This window comes from Phaseolus vulgaris, chromosome 8, assembly GCF_000499845.2.
Source record: "Phaseolus vulgaris cultivar G19833 chromosome 8, P. vulgaris v2.0, whole genome shotgun sequence".
In the NCBI taxonomy this organism is placed as follows: Eukaryota; Viridiplantae; Streptophyta; class Magnoliopsida; order Fabales; family Fabaceae; genus Phaseolus; species Phaseolus vulgaris.
The window spans coordinates 60,356,674-60,375,579 of record NC_023752.2 but is presented as its reverse complement, the minus strand read 5'-3'; the positions used below and the strand labels follow the sequence as shown (position 1 = coordinate 60,375,579).

Here is an 18,906-nt window from a genome sequence, read left to right as displayed (position 1 = left end):
CAGCTAGTGAGTAGTGTGTGCACCTCTGAGTTTTCCTTTATTTTTCTTCTGAGTTTTTCAACAACTTATGTAGAGAATCTCACTCCAATAATGTAATGTACCAACTTGAACTTGCTCAAGTCCAAAGCAATAGGAGCAATCCATTTGCTTTCATCTAAAGATGCTTTAAAAGCTATCATTAAAGATAAAGTTCAAAAGGGTATCTTCACCCCAGTTCGTACAAAGAAAAGCCTGTAACATAGTGTTGTGATAATATACAAAGGTTAATGTTAAGTAGACAACTGTGTTTTGTTGATATGAATATCTAAGCATGCAAACAAGAAAAACTTCTAACAAATATTTGATTATAAGATTCATTTCTTCCTAAATGAAACCCACAATTATTTATTCCTGAGCAGAAAGATTTGATATGCTTACTTAAATATATTCCTAGTTGTTCTTGCATCATCATCTTTTGTAGTAAAAAATTAAATGCAGACACTAAAATAATACCAACTAAGATTACTATAATAGCATTTAGACATTAGGAGAGAGTGAACCATGTGCAAGCATGCTCTTGTCCCTTAAATAAATATTATTTTATTTTATTCACTTTTAATAAAATATTATTTTCTATTATTATTTTATTGTAAATGTAATTTGCTTTTTTTGTTATTTTTATATCAAGTATTAGAACACTGTTTATTTTTTTATTAGTTTTTTTATAATTTTATTATTATTGTTATCATTGCTCGTATTGAAATGATTTTATAAGCTTTGTATAACTTAAATTTGTTAAAAAATATCTCATTATTATATTTTTATTGTTTTTTTTATTATCTTTCTTCAGGTGTCAAAATGTAAGGTAAAACTCGTGTTTCCATCCCAAATGTTAATATTTTATAAAAATAAAGATTTAGTATAAGTATAACGATTTATGAAAAAACTTAAAAAACTAATAATACATTCTTTCTTATAAGTAAACAAGAAAATATACTATGAAAAAAATATTAAAATAAACTATGAAATAAAATTTATATTTATATTTGTAAATAGATGATATTGATTAAATAATAATAAAAATATTTAGACATATTTAATATATAAAACATTTTACACAATAATAAAAAAAATTAATGTAAGTCGTGACAAACTTATATAGACTAATAAATTTAAATATCCAATAAATTATACAATATGAAAAATAATATTATTTAAATAGAATTGTTAACTTATTTCAGTATAACAAGCAGATTTTTCCAATTATGGACAAAGATAAATATGTTAAATAGTTTAGTTATATTATTATATATATATATATATATATATATATATATATATATATATATATATTTGGTATGAATTGCTTATGAATTTAGTTTTCATTTTTTTACTATTGAATCATTGTTAATTTTTCTTTCTTGTTGCCAGCAACTTCAATTGTCCTACAAGTTTTTTAAAATTATATCAGAAGGATGAATTTTGAGTAGAAATGTAATAATTTGAGATACTAGTTTAACACTAAATATTGGGACCTTAGTCTTCTTCCTTTAACTTTTTTTTTTCATGATATCGGACTTTTTACAATCAATTATCACAATTGATTTTTATTAGTTTTTTTAACTTAATCGAGTGATAAAAAATATTCTAAAACAATAATATGGTTTTTTATATTGAATAATTTAATCAATAACTAGATAATTCAATAATCAAGAAAAAATGTCGTATTTAGCACGAGTTAAAAAAGGGAGTAAAACAATATAGAATGAATAAATATTATCACCAAACTTTCTCTACAAAATTGAGAAAATTTAAAGGGAAAGTTAAGTGTATAACTAATTAGGTGAAATTAGAATCAATTATAAACTCAATATTTTATTAAAAAATATCTTAATAAAATAAATAAAAACAAAAAATATTTAAATAATAAATAAGATAAAACAATTTATTTTATATATTACATAACATATATAATATAAAAAAATTCATTGTTATATTTTAAATTTTATAGCTTTTAAAATAAAGATTAATACGAACAAAATTAAAACTATACATTTAAATAAAACTATACTATAAAAAGTATTGTGAAGGTTATCATAAATTTAACCAACTCGTGTTAGAATAAATATTAAAATTTTAAATCCAACTTAGAAGATGACTAAGATAAACACAATCTTGTTTAACTAATAGCTTCTCATTAGTTATGAATTATTCCAATTTTAGTAACTACCATATTAATTAATTAGTAATTAATCAATTGAATCTACTTCTGATTTTCAGAAACAATGGTTTCAAATAGTGTATCATTTAAATAAGTGTATAAGAAAAAGAGATTGATTTTTCTGGTGACAATGTTTCAATAAATTTATTTAATATATTAGGAAATAAAAACTTAGTATTTTGTAATTGATTTAAAATTTAAATATAGTGTGCAATGTAATATGAATATTACTCTATTGGGGAGGTGTGGAAGTTCTTAGATCCATTTAAAATTCAAAAACAAAAAAGGAAATTTGTTACAAACATTGTTTTATAGAAGAGAGAGAGAGAGAGAAAGAGAGAGAGAGAGAGAGAGAGGAGTGTGTATAGAAGAAAAAAGAGATTGGGGGTTGAGTCGAGGGTTAGGGTTAGGGTTAGGGTTTGATCGCACCCACGCAATGGCTGGCACCGGCATCCACCCATACCACCAGCAATGGCCTCCGGCGGCTGCGGCTCCTCCTCCGCCACCTCCAGCCGCCGCGGCCGCTCCTCCACACGCCGGGGACGAGGTTCGAACGATATTCATAACCGGTCTTCCGGAAGACGTGAAAGAGAGGGAGCTTCAGAATCTGCTGAGGTGGTTACCCGGCTTCGAAGCTTCTCAATTGAATTTCAAAGCTGAAAAGCCAATGGGTTTCGCTTTGTTCTCCGCTCCGCACCAAGCACTCGCAGCCAAAGACATTCTCCAAGACATGCTCTTCGATCCCGACACCAAGTCCGTCCTCCACACTGAGATGGCCAAGAAGAATCTCTTCGTGAAGAGGGGTGAGCTTATTTTACCGTTCAATCTTTAGCTGTAACTGAAACCGAAACCGAAACCTTTTCTTGCTTCGCATTTTCTAACTCTATTTCTTGGTTCGTTGTTTCTTTGTAGGAATTGGAGCTGAGGCGGGTGCTTTTGATCAAAGTAAACGGTTAAGAACGGCTGGGGATTATACACATACTGCTTATACATCTCCATCTCCTTTCCATCCTCCCCCGCCGCCTGTTTGGGGGCCACATGGGTAAGCACCACCTATATTTGACACCCACTCCAAAATAAACGAAGAAATTTTTATCTCAATGTAATAATTTTAGTTTGCATTTGTATTGATTTTACTTGTTTCACTGTGTTTGCTTTTAGTTTGTGACAATTTTTTTGATGGTCCAGATACATGGCTCCGCCGCCTCCTCCTCCATATGATCCATATGCGGGCTATCCCGTTGCACCTGTACCAATGCCTACTCCTGCTCCCATAGCAGCACCTAGCAGTTATGTTCCAGTTCAGGTGAGAGTGGCTGAAAGTATGAATTGTGCTTAATGTATGTTTGGAACTGCCTCAGGAAATCTTTATATGCGCGTGGTCTCTCTATAAACTCTCCTCATGAAAACTAACTTGATGTGAATTTATTCTCTGTATTCATGTTCCTAGTCAATGATTATATCATCACTACATGTCCTGCTCTGGTCAGCTCATATTTTAAAAGGGGAACTTGGGTTAACACATTTAGTTTCACTTGATTTCACCATCAATGATCAATCCTTGTCTTGCAATGATTAGCTCATATTTTAAAAGGAGACATGGGTTTAGTGCATTTATTTTCATTTGATTTTATTTCCCCATCAATGATTAATTTATCACTCCTTGTCTTGTTATGTTTAGAGCATATTGTAAAAGGGAAGACGGTTTTTAATCCTGGTTTACACCCATTCTATATAACACTTACTCATTTAAAATCTCTCTGGTCACAAAGGATCTGATTTCTGCTCTGGATAATTTATTTCACAACATTTATTTAACAAATGGGGAATTTATCCACATAGTACTGTGTTCATGACATGCTGAACAGACATGTAAGAGTTCTGGTATTTTATTTCAAAGTGGGTATAGGTGGGGAGGCACTTGCCTTTGAGTTTAGTGGATAAATTGTTGAATGTTGACCTAACTGGTATTCTGTGTGCATATTAGGCAGATAACTATCCCTATTTTGGCTATGATTATTATTGACAAGGAATCAAGATAAAATTAATTGATATCATTAAAGAGTTATTTTCTGTATGGATACTTGAATCTGTTGTTTTACAATTATATTGGAAAAAGCGTTAGTTCCAGACATGTAAGAGTAGTTCTGGTCTACAAATCTCATTTACTACAAGAAACTACCTTGAATAGTAGTTCCAAGCCATTTTTTTTTGTAATGATAGAGTGTTTTCCGGGTTTTTGCCTGGCTTTATTTTCTAATATCACAATCTATGATGCATGGATATGATACATGGATCGGCTACGGTGATACTATTATTATAAAATAATAAGATACAATATGGGCAAGTTACATATTTAAAAATGTATGAAAATTTAGGAAATATAAGAAGTATATAACTGCAATTGTGCAAATCCAAATTAAAAACACATTTCTTAGTTATTATCAAAATAAAATAAAAATTAATAAATCATTTTTTTCAATCATAAATTACTTTCTATTATTTACATATGTAAATAGAACATTCTAACTTTGGTTTATAAAGAGACAATGTTTTCTATGTTTTTATATTACGCGCATGTTTCTTGTTTTATTGGATAAAAACGCATTAAAAAATGTGGACACTTCTTCAACACGTACCATGAAGTATCCAAAAGTATGAGTATTTTATAGCTGGAAAAAGTCCAAGGTGCTTTTTAGTTGAATTCTTATCTTGCTTTATTTTTTTTCTTTGCCAGCTTATCTGAGGTTTTTGGTGTTTGATTTAATTTAGAGTTAATTATTTTGTTACTATCTCACTTTGATAATAATGCAATAACTAATAGTGCTACTATCTTTGACTTTATTATTTTGTGTAGAACACAAAAGATAATCCTCCTTGCAACACCCTGTTTATTGGGAACTTGGGAGAGAACATAAACGAGGAAGAAGTAAGGGGCCTTTTCAGTGTGTAAGTACATTTATCCCTTGACCGCTGGTTCTTCTGTTCAGTTTACATGGCATTTTCTATCTCAAAAGACGGGGAACAATCTTTTGAACAACTTTGTGTTGCAGACAACCTGGTTTTAAGCAAATGAAGATTTTGAGACAGGAGAGGCATACAGTTTGCTTCATTGAGTTTGAAGTCAGTGATCTTTTATTAAACTATTTTCTAACTTGTTAATTGGTGAATACTTGTCCTTTCCTTCTGATGATATTTCCTCAGTTTAATATTCAATGACCTATTGCAGGATGTGAATAGTGCTACCAATGTGCACCATAATCTGCAGGGTGCTGTTATCCCAAGTTCTGGTTCCGTTGGCATGCGGATACAATATCCTTTTCTATATTGTCAAGCACCCTGATATTTTCTTTCTGATTCCCCCCTCTCACATGTTCACTTTTTAAAAACTGACTCTGCATGGGGTTGTAGCTCTGGAGACTACTGAAGACTTTTTCACTAAAATGCTTGCATTTGTAACAACATACCACGAATTTGTTTGTTTACTTTGCCTGTGCATCAATGATACTAGAACCATGGTTTTCTTTCAATTCAATTATTTTTTTTAAAGGGTTTTAATTGTTTTGCAGTATGATCTAACACGAATACAGCTGCATGTGTTAGGGCTTTCATTGGTCAAAACTATATGGTAAATCTTATGATTCGGGCTTTATATTTTTTTAAGTGTTGATTTTGTTTTTCTATCTTCCATTATCCCTTAATTTGCATTCAAAAGCTCTCATTCTTTACATTCAATTTGGTACAAAATTGGTTGTGATTTTTACATCCTGTTATGTGCACGGAATTCTTTTGGTGTTTTTCTTGACTTCTTAGTAGATATTCAAAAAATCCATTTGGAAAAAGGAAAGATAATATTCCAATTGCTGTTGCTACTGCTAATGGAGCTCTACCAGCATTGACTTATCAGTAGCTTGAAGGGGATGTACTCTGTTCTTTATGCTCCGACAAATATTACTACATAATAGGATGCATCTTGCAGCTGCACATGCATCCATTGATCATCAAGTCATCGCCATTAGCATCCTTGCTCATGTGAATGAATGCACAGTGGCATCATATACATACATTTGGCTATGTTATACTAATCGGACATGCATTTCTTGGCAACATGTGTTGGTTCCCAGATTAATTATATAGGCGTTTAGATGGTATTATCACCTGTAGAATTGATGCATGGGTCTAAATTTTGTTTAAATTGTGTGCTTTATGGTCATATACTTTCTGTGTACATTGGCATTAGGAATGCTTATTCAAACAGGCTTTTGGCTTCTATTTTCTAACTTTAGGTTCATCTGGTGCTTATTTGACATGACATCTTACGGTGATACTTTGATTTCATATCAAGACCTGGCTAGGGTCAGGAGAAATAAGGATGCCATAGCAATGATCATGCTACTTTCCACTATCATATTACCATTGTCATTACACCATATTTAACATTTTTCCCCATTCAATCCGTCATTCATGACTCCATTTAATCAGAGCATTGGTGTTGATGAGACCTATTTAAAGGAAATCCGCGGAGTTATATATTGTCTGATTTATACAGGATTTCAATACGACGAAAGCATCCTTTCATAATGGGAGATCTATTACTGCTGCTGTCATATCATTGCAGGTAATCTTTGTTTGCTTGGGTGAACTCTACCATCAAATTAGGTTGGAACTTCTGTCCAGTATCAAGTGAAGTCGCCGCCTGAGTTATACTATTAAACAGCTCACTGACTTGCTAATTCTCTGCTAGTTTTGAAAATCTACTATTGTACCAAAAGTTTAATTTGTGTAATAGAAGAAACTCATAGGTCAAGAATAAATCCCGAGGAAAATGGAGTAATGGATCCTACTACTACTACTACTAGGTTCATAATTATCTATGAATAGTGGTCCAAGTTTTGCCATGAAAATTGCAACTAGAGACATTAATTGTTGTACTAAATTCAATTATACCCAACACCAATGCATCAAAGTACTGGATGCTTGTGTTAGAACTAAAGCTAACAGTTGACCGTTATTTAATGGCCATTTTGTCCTGACTACGTTTGCAGTATTTTCCAGTGGAATGGTATGACATTTTAGTAGGTTTATCAAATGTTTAATCATGCATTCACAACACGGAACATGTTAATGGAATTCAATTTTCCGTTTTGGATGCACGTTAACACTGAAACTTTGGTTTGCATATCGTTATGATTCCATCGTTAATTTAATATTTCCTAAATAAATTATAACAATAGAAAGGCATTTAAAATTGTATGTCATTAATTTGGTCTCTGCAATTGTAATAATGACCATTCGGGGACTTTGCTTAAATTAAAACAAGTTGAATCGATCCTTATCTAAAATTATAATTGTATTTTTGAAATTATTTTAGAAATAAATTTGATTGTCTTTTAAGTCAAAACTAAATTATTGACGTATAACTTGTATATTTTAAAATGTAAAACCTAGTTTTACAGATTACATTTTAAGGGCTAAATTAGTCATGTAATCAGTGAACTTGAGAATCAGTGTCATTGAAAGAAGAGGAGCCACTTAAAACAAAAAACTAAGTACACTTATTTGAAAAGAATAATGTTTGAGAATGCGAACCAAATAATCAAGTCAACATTTACAAACCAACAGAGGAGGAAAAAATATTGGCAAACACCTGACTATGGAAAACTTAATCTACAGAAAAGCAGGGTTATTCCCCCAATAAATTCAGTAAGATAAAAATGATGGGGAAATCGATTGCTGCGTAGGGAGAACATCAGGAGCAATGACGAGATAGATCTCCATAGAGTACAAAAATCTGCTACCAATTTCACAGTGACTTAATTTACAAGGATGAAACTATACCTCACGAACTATTATGCGATCTGACAGATGAAATTGACTGAGCAGAAACAGATGCAGTAGGGCTGTTAGGGTCCTTCTCCCCATTTATTTCTTTTGGCTTTCCACTAAGTCTCTCCATTGCATCTTGACATAAGTCGTTAAACCATTCGTCTTCTGGCAGTTCTCTGGCAACACAATATATATTAACATAACAAATTCCTTTTAAATCACAATTTTTAACAGAAAAAACATTTGCAAACATTTTTCTTAATGTTAATGATAGAATGTTGATGCTGATAACGGTACCTATATGGATCCATCCCTGTTGCAGAAAATGCCGCCATCGCTTTTGTTATAATCTCGTTGACAATTCGTTGCAAATTTCTTGACAAGTATCGACCGTGCGAAGCAAAGCATACGACAAACTTCATATCCAGGTAGAACTGCATAACGTAAGAAAAAAATTATGTGGCCACAATTAACTTCTCTGTTCACGGGGTTCAACCATGTAAGTTTGCATCTACTGATTTCCCGAGTCGGCAAATCATTATAACACTGTTTAGGCATATACACTTCTAAAGATTGTGAGAACAAATCATTCAGCAAGGTCAATGTAGTCGCTTTAATTTTTAAAAAATACAGTAGAGAACATGAAAAATTTTCTTCAGGTGGAGGAACAACTTCACTTTTCAATGAAAATATATGTTCTCCTTCAACAATGGAGACGAAAGTATGACCAGAATCCAAGAGGTTAGCATTGTTAAAGTGGTTTCTCCATGATTTTTATTATAGCACAGACTAACTGATATTTGACAGTTGGATAAAAGAACAAAATCGCTATCATGATATAGAAGCTGCATCAAATGAAAAATAATCAGTAATTATTTAGGGTAACGTAGATTATTTTCATGCCTTCCAATTTGTTTTGGATTATTTATATGCTTACTTTCAATTAATTATTTTAGTATTATTCAAATAAATTAGAAAGTATTCATTATAAATTAAATTAAAACTTGGTCCCCCTTTAACTTTTATCCAAAACTTTGGCTCCACCTTTTTTTCCACGATTATGGTTTTCCTATTTCATAAAATTGGAAATTTTGGTTCGTTACACAATTTTGCTTATGTTTATCTCCTCTATTTTTAAATTTTTAATTAATTAAATTATCTTTTGATGGTTCTCTGAATGGATGTCTGGTTTAAGGTTCAACTGGATCAAAATAAAAGAAATAAAATGTATATAAATTGAGGCTCTAAAATTGCAAAGTTTTTAAAATAGGAGATCAAAATTGCGAAAAAAATAGGAGTAAATTTTTAAATAGAGACCACAATTTTTAAATCGTGGATCAGGAATTAAATACAGACCAAAATTGCAATTTAGTCTTCATTATTTAAAGTTTTTTTCAGCTCTGTTTGTTAGAAAAGGACCAGACTTTGATCTATATAAGTAATAGAAGACTTGAGTCGCACATATTTTTCCTAAATAAAATTATCTTATTTAGATTCATTTAAAGGCGTCATTTTTTGTCTGCTTTGGCATATGGGTTTAACAGTTATTTCAGCAACCAAAACAAAAGAAATATATATGATATTATAATAAAACAAACTCCAATATCCTACCTGCTGAAGACCAAGGGGACCTAAAGGCCTGGGCCCTTCCTCAATATCATCCCAAAAGCTCTGGTCTTCTGAAAGCCACAACATAACAGTTTCTGTAAGTCTCATCAAGAGCAGCGTAGCAAATCTTTCCCTCCCTACAAACATATCTGCTGCTATATTGGCCATTCGGTTTAGTTTTACAAAAAGCTCCTGAACAATCAAATAATAGCCTCATGAGATACTTGAATAATATTGTAGTATAACTCGGCAATGAAGTTAGAAGAGAATTTGTAATGACTTTAGCACAAGAGGAAAGATAATTCATATTGCAAAAGAAAAAAAAAATCATTTGAAAAATCCAACATGTATCAAATAAGTTATAAAGAATAACGGCTCTGTAATCGAATATCCAATGTAGAACAAGGCCATAGAGGATATATTTGTTATAGAAATTCAATAAGGACTCCGCTTGAAAATTAAATTCACATATAGGTAATAAATAGGAAGATAGTATCAAACTGTAGGAAGATATAAAACAATCATGTCTGCTTGGGAAAATAGGAGGTTAAATGTTTCAATGCTCTCAATTTACACACATATATAATTTATATACACTGTAACTGTAGACCCTTTTTTACGCCTGCGTCCGATAGAAATTCATCTTATTGCTGCATCATGTTTATAAATAGCAATCTGACCCCTTTAAAGAGAATATTAGGTACGGTAGGTAACATTGATCGTTTAGTTGATGAGAAAATGGTTAATATCCTAACACAAACATGATTTGTTGTGCATGAATGGTAACATCAACATTTGATTTTTTCATAGATGATATTTATTTACTTTACCCTCTGAGTGAATTGCTCAATTTACAGGAGCCAGATCCAATGAATAAGATGATGTGAAAGTAAAGTGAGTTCCTATGTCATGATTGTGTAAACAAACTAATATTGCATGCGTGATAGATGACTATGACAAAATCGGTCTTTAGAATATAGAAGATAGAAATACTTACGCTGCTAGTACCTAAAGCTTGATAATTATGCACATATACAACATATATATTATGATTTCTTTAGTGTTTAAGATGTCGATGTGTGTGTAATAGCACAATGTTTAATCCCTTCTGGTAGACAGAGGGAGACATTTAACCACAAGAACGAACACAAATAGAAAATTGTATTCGTATATTAGGACTAACAACTTCCGTAGTCAGCCAGCTGATTAAGGTTGACACTTAATAGAAACAGATACTTCAAGAAAATTATTTCGTTCAGTAGCATAATTAAGTAGCTATTCCAGAATGCATACTTAGATTTGAAATAAAATAAACCAATCCTCGGAAATGGGACAACACATTGAATCTATAGTCATGAGCCTATAAAAGAATCAGAATGGAGCTTCATGTTGCAAGCAATAATCCACACCCCCGTCTCCAAGTTTTTCCACTCAGATGAGATATTACAAAAAAACATACATGCTTGGCACCATGGGAATGGAAAGAAAATTTCAAAGAGAAAAGCTTAGTAATACACTCATTTGAACACATTATTACTGAAACTTAATGAAAATCATAAAATTTTGCAGGTCCTATTCATACCCATTTAATGAGTTTCACTTTTCACTTTGTAATTATTAATAAATTTCAACCAATAACAGTGTTATTAGCACTCCCCAGTTTGAAATTCACTCTTACAAACAATGAGGCAGATACAAAAATCTGTAGAAAAATTTCACTAAAGAATCAGATTTCGGAAATACCTGAAAAATAAAAGATGGAAGCCATTCAACGTCTTCGGCATTACCATCCATATTTATATACATGTCAGCAGTAAGATGACTATCACCTTCCTCAGTAAAAATTAGGTCCAGTGCATGTTGACGACAGAATGTATCTTTTAATCTGTCCACTGAACCAACAAGTCTTCTCCTCCATTCTCTTTGTTCAGGATGACGATTTTGTCTTTCTGAGGTTCTTCTTCGATTATCATCATTGTAGGCATTTTGATTTATGGGGGAAAGCTTCATAGCTGCACGTGGAAGTAGTTCATCAGCTAGTAATGAGGCATTTGCTAGCAATGCAATTTGCTGGTTCTCAGTCTCAGCCATGCGTACAATTTTGTTTCCAGAATCTTCAAAGCCTGCCTCTTCCTCCATTGATCCAGGTAATGCTTTTATGAGCATGTTCACATAGGAGTTAAATACTTGAAACAATCCCTCCAGGGCTTGGCCCCCCAACTGCATGCTAAGCAGTGGTCCTACATCCTCGAAGAAGTCCTGTTACAGAACATTCAGCATTAAGTGAATTAACAACATAAACCCATCAAAACCAAACAGGAAACATACATAAAACTTGGTATAGATCTAAACAAGATTAAAATGTGCAGATGAGTATGTGTTTGGTAGGAAGGAAGGCAGTTATTTCTTCAGTAAGATCACAGAAAACATAGAAAAGATTCAACATTCTAAGTATATTCACTTAAAGAATCGAAATAATAAATATTTAGTACACTTAGTTTTTGAACATCTACTCACTGTCCCAAGCAAAGCAACATCTCTGTTCAGTACTTCAGTCTAACAAGTCAAAATTGAAATTCTCACCTGAACCATCAAATTGAAGCGATGGGCACTGCTTGTAAGTTTATGTTGAAATGCGGTTGTATTACTCATGGATATACTTGAAGGCCTACTACTCTGACGACTAGCTGTAGGAGGGTATGTAAGTACCCAGTCATCAGCTGCAGCCAAAGCAGCAGTACTCTCTTGAATTCGTTTCAAATTAGCATCTAGTGCTTGCTCAACACTAGGCCTAAAAAGTTTCAACAGCACGGGACAAAGAGCCAGACCACGAGCTTCCAACAATGAGCAATGACCCAATGCTATTTGAACACATTCTGCAGCAGCTCTTAAACCTCCTGCAGCTGCTGATGAAGCTAATGCATGCCTTTTCACTAGAAGAGCAAAAGCTTCTGTTTGCTTAGTAGCCCACATCACAAGTTCTGAAGTATAAGCTGGCTCCTCACCGAAAATAGCCAAAGAATCACTAGCAGCTTGAGCAACTACTGAGAATACCAGTTGGGCTAGAGCAGCAGTATATGCTCCACCATATGAGGTGCTTGATGGTCGAAGAATTTGCATGTTATATTGATACCGTTGCTGATGGGCATTAAGTAGCAAGCTGTGGGCATGGGGACCATCTCCAAGTCTTTTAAGGGCGGAAACCGATGCACGGAGCTCAGAACCACGTGTGGAGGGCTGACAAGCAGCTTCAGTTAGCTGATCGGCTAGCTTTTGTCTACGTTCAGCAATGGAATTCTGTAGAGACAAAAGTACTGACGGGGTGATAGATTTCATCTCTTTAGCCTCAGAAACTACACGCTCTCCTTCATCAAGAGCAGCCAAAGCCTCTTCCACTCGCCTTTCAGCCAAGAGAACATCCAAGAGATCAGGAAACTCTACCAACCATTTGTCTAGGTCTGATATCTCCTTATCTTCAGAATCTGATGTAGCATTTAGAGAAAAACCATCAGACGTTGAAATTGATAATGAATCGATGTGAACTCCTTCAGCTAAACCATGTATCAAGGCAGCTTGTGTGGAGAGAAGGTTTCTAATAGATGAAAGCTCCCCCTCCAAATCTGATATCTCCTTGGATGTTCTGTAATATTAATATTGCTAAGATTTCAAAATATGACCCACAATATATCAGCTAAGTAACAGTAGCTAAAACACATTGCAGCAGCAATTTTTTAGGTCCAAACTAGAAGGGGTAAAACATTAAAAAGAAGAGTAAACAACTCTAATGTCCCTTTTATTTTGCATTTCTTACACAAAACTCCCTCTATTTCAAGAACATACACAAAATTCCTCCTATTTTATAAATATGCTACATTTAAACCCACTGTTATTATTTGGTATAACTTTGATATCCAGATTATAGATTGTCTCGTTATACAAACATCCTCTATCTGTTAAACACTACACAAAATCCCTTCCATTTGATAAATACATTACATTTACATTCCACCATATTATAGTAAAAAATTGAAATTGTTAAATCCTTAAAAGACAAGTTTTGCAATATTATTGGCATAACACATAAAAATAAAGAGTAAAATTAATTATTATTTCATATTCAACAAAAATCTAATAAAAGCTTAGTCACATTAATAATTAATAGTATCCAATTCAACTATTTTTTTTTAATGAATTGAATAATAGAAAATAAAATATTTTATTGATTTTATTATTAGTAGTTCATATGGTTATGGTTTTTATTTACTGCAATAATTTTGAATTCTTGTCATTGATAATTTTGTTATTAATAATATGTTTTTTCATTTTCTTTATTATTTTAATGTTATCTTAACATTTTTTTATCTTTAAATATTAATAATTTAATTTTTTTATTAATGTATTGGTATCAGATTGTTTGTAATGTATATAAAATAGAAGGGAGTTTGTGTAATTGATCAAACTCTTTAATAATAATATTTATCTCAATTTAATTTAAAGAAAGGTTTTGTGTTTCGTATCTCAATTTATAAAATAGGAGGGTTTTGGGGAAGTTTTTTTTTAATATAAGTGGTTTTGTTTATGAAATGTAAAATAGAAGGTAAATGAACAAGTCTTTCCCCCTATCAACACACATGCAGGGAGATACTTCTCATAAACAAAATAAGAATGATCAATGTCAGATGCTAAAAACCCTTTTTTGCAATGATATGGTGGTATAATACTTATTTGATACCGTGTTACAACTAAAATATTAGGACATATGTAGAATTTTTAAAGCACAATAAGATTTACACAGATTGCATACAAACCAGAATTTCAAAACCAAACCAATTAAATTGGTAAGTGGTCCAGCCAGACTCCAAAGCCAGAGAATGAAAACTAACCTCAAAACCACTCAAACAATGCAAATTGGTTGGGGTTTGACTGGCTGAACTGGTTGAATTATCATTTTTATTCCTCTACCACTCAAAATGCTTCAGCTATGAGGGGGAAACAAAGGCATAACTAGGCTGTGGTAGATGACCATTTGTGAAACACTAAAGCATTGGTGTTTATTGGCAAAGTGATTTTGTTTATATAGATTACCTTGGTTTGTATGCATGGTTTGTGCAAATCAGTATATCAGAGGGAAATTTCAATTACAGAAAGTTTAAAGGGCCCCAATGAATTTAGGGGCTGAAGCCAATGAAGTTTAGCTTGATTTCAAAACCTTGAATCTCCTTTATTAGTAAAAGGACCAATGAAGTTTTCAAAATATTTATACAAACTGGCACAACTAACCGAATGAAGGCAGCATAATTAGCATAGACACTTCGACGCATCTCCTCAGCAGATGCCTTCTTCAAGTCCACCAAATATGTGCATAATTGCTTAATTTCCTGAAGAACAAAGTAGCATTACTTAGAACATGTTAGGAACATCTGAAATCTTAGATTTCAGCTGTTTTATTACAGAAAAAAGGTTGTTTTTAAAATAATCTGTGTTTGGGAAAATAACTTAAATTTATAAAAAAAAATCTGGAGAAATAATTTGTTCTTTTAAGTTGAAAATTTTGAAACTTATGATTATTGTTCAACAGTTCCATTTTTCCAGCATCATACACTCTTTTTCATATGTCAAAATTGTTTTTTGCTTCCAAACGAACTTAATTATCTTACAATCACTTTTCAACAAACTTATCCAAAAAAAGAACATTCTGATTATAATCAATAATACATATAATTGATTGTTAAAATAATAAAAAAATTGCAGCAGTTGTCCCAAGCACACCCTTAATGTGAAGGTCAAAAAAAATTTTCTCTTCCTGGTGGGAACTAGAAGTATCCAATAACAGGTTTCAGCACTACAAATGACTAAAGCCCTGTTTGGATAATTTTTTCCTAAAGTCTTTATAGGAGAAGAAAATAAGAAAAATAAATCAAATAAGTTTCTCTAGCAGCTAAAATTAGCTTATGCAGAAGCTAATTTGTAGAAGATCTCTTGTATTAGCTTCTCCAATATCTTTTTAATTTGCATAAGTTAATTTTAGCTTAAGGAGAAAAAATTTCATTTTTCTTATTTTCTTCTCCTTTTAGTGCTTGTGGAGTACTTTGTCAAACTAGACTCTAATTGGAAAAAAAAATTATGCCTAAGTGGCTAAGACAACATGTTGAAAGTTAGTTCACAACTACATAAGTCTTAAATAGATGATGAAGGAGACATATATCTAATAGCCATATAGAGAATAGAGAAGATAGGAAAGAAACTACAAATTTTCCCTTTTCAGCCACTAAAAGGAGTCAATTACAAATAAAAGTCATCTCAAACTGTAAATTTTATGAATTACAGGATTGACAGACAAAGGATATCGCATGTTGCCAAGGTATGACACATGATACTCCAATCTAAAATAAAGCTTATCCTCTCTTGACTTCCTAGCTTTTAGGAGTGGACTTTATTCTGAATTAAAATCAACTTAGATTCTATTGTCCATAGAAAATTAAAAGAAATGAAGCATGCAATGATGCAACCATAAACTTCATATGTCTAACTCTAACCAGATGACTTATCTTCCTAGGCCTCAACACAAGCATCATTTAGGTATAAGCAATCAGGCTTCTATTATTGAGATATCAACAAATACACAATTACCGTAACATGCCACTGAAGCAAAAGAAAGAGAAATCATTCACCAATTTTTCATCGTACATTACTTTCTTTTGTTTTAGCTCCGGCAGAAAAATGCCTCTCCCCGTGAGGAGAAATTCAGCAAGGAGCCGATGTGCTCACCTCACCTCAGAAACCGCATCTAAACACTTGCGATTAGAGATTTCTTATTTAAACTGAGTTTGAAAAAACTAGGTAGGAACGAACGCAATTGCAAAAAGGCTTGGAACGGATCACCGAATACGCAGCTAATAGGACACAGTAAAGAGGAAAAAACGAAATGAACCTTATCGTTGAGGGAGCAATTGGACTGCACATAGGACTCCGCGTCGAATTTCTCAGTCTTGAAGGGATTGAGTCCTTCTTCAAGCTTAGGTCCATTCTCCTTCGCACTCGCCACTGCACTTCTCGTCCGAGATGTCTTCGCCGTCGCCATATGAACGGACTCCAACTGAGACGAGATCACCAACCGCCGAAGTTTAGGGTTCAAATTCAAACACAGAAATCAAAAACGTAGATCGATCTACGCACGAATCAATGAGGAAGCACACTGAACAGCACAGAGCAGAAAAAGAAAAGGAGAAGACTCTATTTCGTGTCGTTTCAATCTTAATTTTAATTTCAATTTCTCTGATCCCTAACAAAGCGGTGATGGTAAGAGAGAGTTAAGACTTGTGCCAGGGAGAGAGAAGAGAGGAGAAGATTGCCAGCACACCACGCCTAATTTTTTTTTTTTCTTCTCTTAAAATCATAAATAAATAATAAAATAATTTGCTTTTCGCTTAACTTCTTCAACTAATAATAACTTTCCTTTTTGTTTGTTTACGGGTAAATCATCTACCCTTTGCACCTAAAAGTGTATGTTTAAAAAATTAAATTGATGATAAATGAAAATATTTTTTTTATTATAATTTTAAAAAAAAAATTATCTATTATATCATCTAAATTAAGAATGTGACTTGCATTATTATTAGCCTCAGATGGACTGCATTTTATGGGTTTAATTTTGTATTTTATACATTTTAAAAAAATAAAAACAACAAGATATGAAGATAAAAGAAAATTCTATCTCTTATTGATTGAAAATGGTTGAATTAAGAAAAATAAAATGAAATAATTGATTTTTCTTTAGTCAACTAGTTGAAGAGTCACAATTGATAATGCAATTATAATTCCTTTGATTTCAGTAAAACATGTACTCCTTCATGATTTAAAGTACATCATTATTTGAGTTATTAGTTTTTTTTGTTTGCTAAACGAGTGTTTTAATAGCTTTGGGATGAATTAGTGGAATTATTGTGTGTATGAGGAACTAGTGAAATCTTAGGTTAACTTTAACATAACTATAATTTTTTTACTTATTTATCTCTTTTTTCTACTATATATATAATAGGTCTCATTTAATAAAATAAAAAAACAAAAAACAAAAGAATAAGAAGCACATGCAGGAGACTACCTGAAAACCGTAGTAAAGAGCATAGGAGAATAATCAACATTAGTCACTTCATCATTGGAGAGAATGTAGCTGGCTATTTGAACAACTCTTTTAATTTATACATATTTCCCTACCTTCTACATTTCACAAGATCCCTTCAAAAACATAAAAAACAAATATTATCTGCTTTCTATTATTTTATAATTAATTATATATAATGAATAATCGATTATATACTATATATATAATATAATTGATTATATAATAATATAATAAAATATTTAATAATATTAATTATAATATAATTATAAAATAATAATAAAATATAGTTATTGATAATTAAGAAAATAATTTTATATAATCAATATATAAATATTAATTATAAAAAAATATTATTACTTAATTTTAATATAAAAAATATTTTTTGATTAAATTTTGTTCAAATATAAATATTTTTTATCTAACAATCTCTTAAGATTGACAATTTCAAATAATCAATATTTTTTTAACCTAGATATTATAACAGTTTCATACACAAGTATGTAATTTTTAATTAATTTTAATGACAAAAACAAAATTATAATCTTATATTTTTATAAATTAAAGAAAAATAATCACCACACTAATCCTATTATACACAATTTTTCATGGAGTGAGACTTTCCCTTTTCACTATCTTTATGCAAGTGCAGTCATTCTCTGCTCCCCTGCAAATTTAACTATTAAATTGATTATGTCACTTTCTGTTTGTAATTTTTCTTTTACTTTCATTCACTACTCATTAGTGCCATTTGGCCATTGCTAATCCCAAATCATCAGTCAGATGCCCATTAAAAAGTGACATTCTAACCACCAAAATATGGCTATTTGCAACATTGGTTGACAGGTGTATTGCATACTCCTATATGGTATGATATATCCTACTTTCCTTTTACAAACATAGTTGAAATTTGAAAGCCTAATAAGGAACACAGTATAATAAAATGAACCATGGAGCATTCTGTGTTGATGAATCTTCAAATTTCATATTTCATAAAAAAAGTCATGTTTAAAACATGGCCTTCATGAATTTGCAAGTGATAATGAATTAACGCATTTCAATTTATTGTAGGATTCTATCACAAACTTATGACCCAACTTAACATAGTTGAGCAGTTTTCTCATTTCAGGATTTCCCATTTCAGAACCTGGAG

General features: G+C 31.8%; 2 protein-coding genes across 2 annotated transcripts; one reads left to right on the top strand and one right to left on the bottom strand.

The window, feature by feature from the left end:
- Positions 1-2,499: 2,499 nt before the first annotated feature.
- LOC137827108 (uncharacterized) lies at positions 2,500-6,480 on the top strand. The gene is made up of 7 exons (XM_068633320.1): positions 2,500-3,003; positions 3,113-3,242; positions 3,389-3,506; positions 5,058-5,149; positions 5,254-5,323; positions 5,430-5,516; positions 6,021-6,480. Exons 1-7 carry the CDS (start codon positions 2,637-2,639, stop codon positions 6,108-6,110), a joined length of 954 nt encoding a protein of 317 aa, XP_068489421.1. The 5' UTR covers positions 2,500-2,636; the 3' UTR covers positions 6,111-6,480.
- Positions 6,481-7,732: 1,252 nt separating this feature from the next.
- LOC137827107 (exocyst complex component EXO84B) lies at positions 7,733-17,011 on the bottom strand. The gene is made up of 7 exons (XM_068633319.1): positions 16,566-17,011; positions 14,915-15,012; positions 12,218-13,274; positions 11,378-11,893; positions 9,638-9,826; positions 8,324-8,460; positions 7,733-8,202 (listed from the first exon to the last, which is right to left on the bottom strand). Exons 1-7 carry the CDS (start codon positions 16,713-16,715, stop codon positions 8,040-8,042), a joined length of 2,310 nt encoding a protein of 769 aa, XP_068489420.1. The 5' UTR covers positions 16,716-17,011; the 3' UTR covers positions 7,733-8,039.
- Positions 17,012-18,906: the final 1,895 nt, after the last annotated feature.

What these genes read in the sequence shown, in the direction of transcription:
- LOC137827108 (XM_068633320.1), top strand. Translation starts at nt 2,637, where the DNA reads ATGGCTGGCACCGGCATCCACCCATACCACCAGCAATGGCCTCCGGCG. An exon ending in GAATCTCTTCGTGAAGAGGG is followed by an intron (nt 3,004 to 3,112) that starts GTGAGCTTATTT and finishes GTTTCTTTGTAG; the next exon opens with GAATTGGAGCTGAGGCGGGT. An exon ending in GTAAGGGGCCTTTTCAGTGT is followed by an intron (nt 5,150 to 5,253) that starts GTAAGTACATTT and finishes TTTGTGTTGCAG; the next exon opens with ACAACCTGGTTTTAAGCAAA.
- LOC137827107 (XM_068633319.1), bottom strand. Translation starts at nt 16,715, where the DNA reads ATGGCGACGGCGAAGACATCTCGGACGAGAAGTGCAGTGGCGAGTGCG. An exon ending in TTCCATCTTTTATTTTTCAG is followed by an intron (nt 9,827 to 11,377) that starts GTATTTCCGAAA and finishes TTGATTGTTCAG; the next exon opens with GAGCTTTTTGTAAAACTAAA. An exon ending in GTCCCCTTGGTCTTCAGCAG is followed by an intron (nt 8,461 to 9,637) that starts GTAGGATATTGG and finishes TACGTTATGCAG; the next exon opens with TTCTACCTGGATATGAAGTT.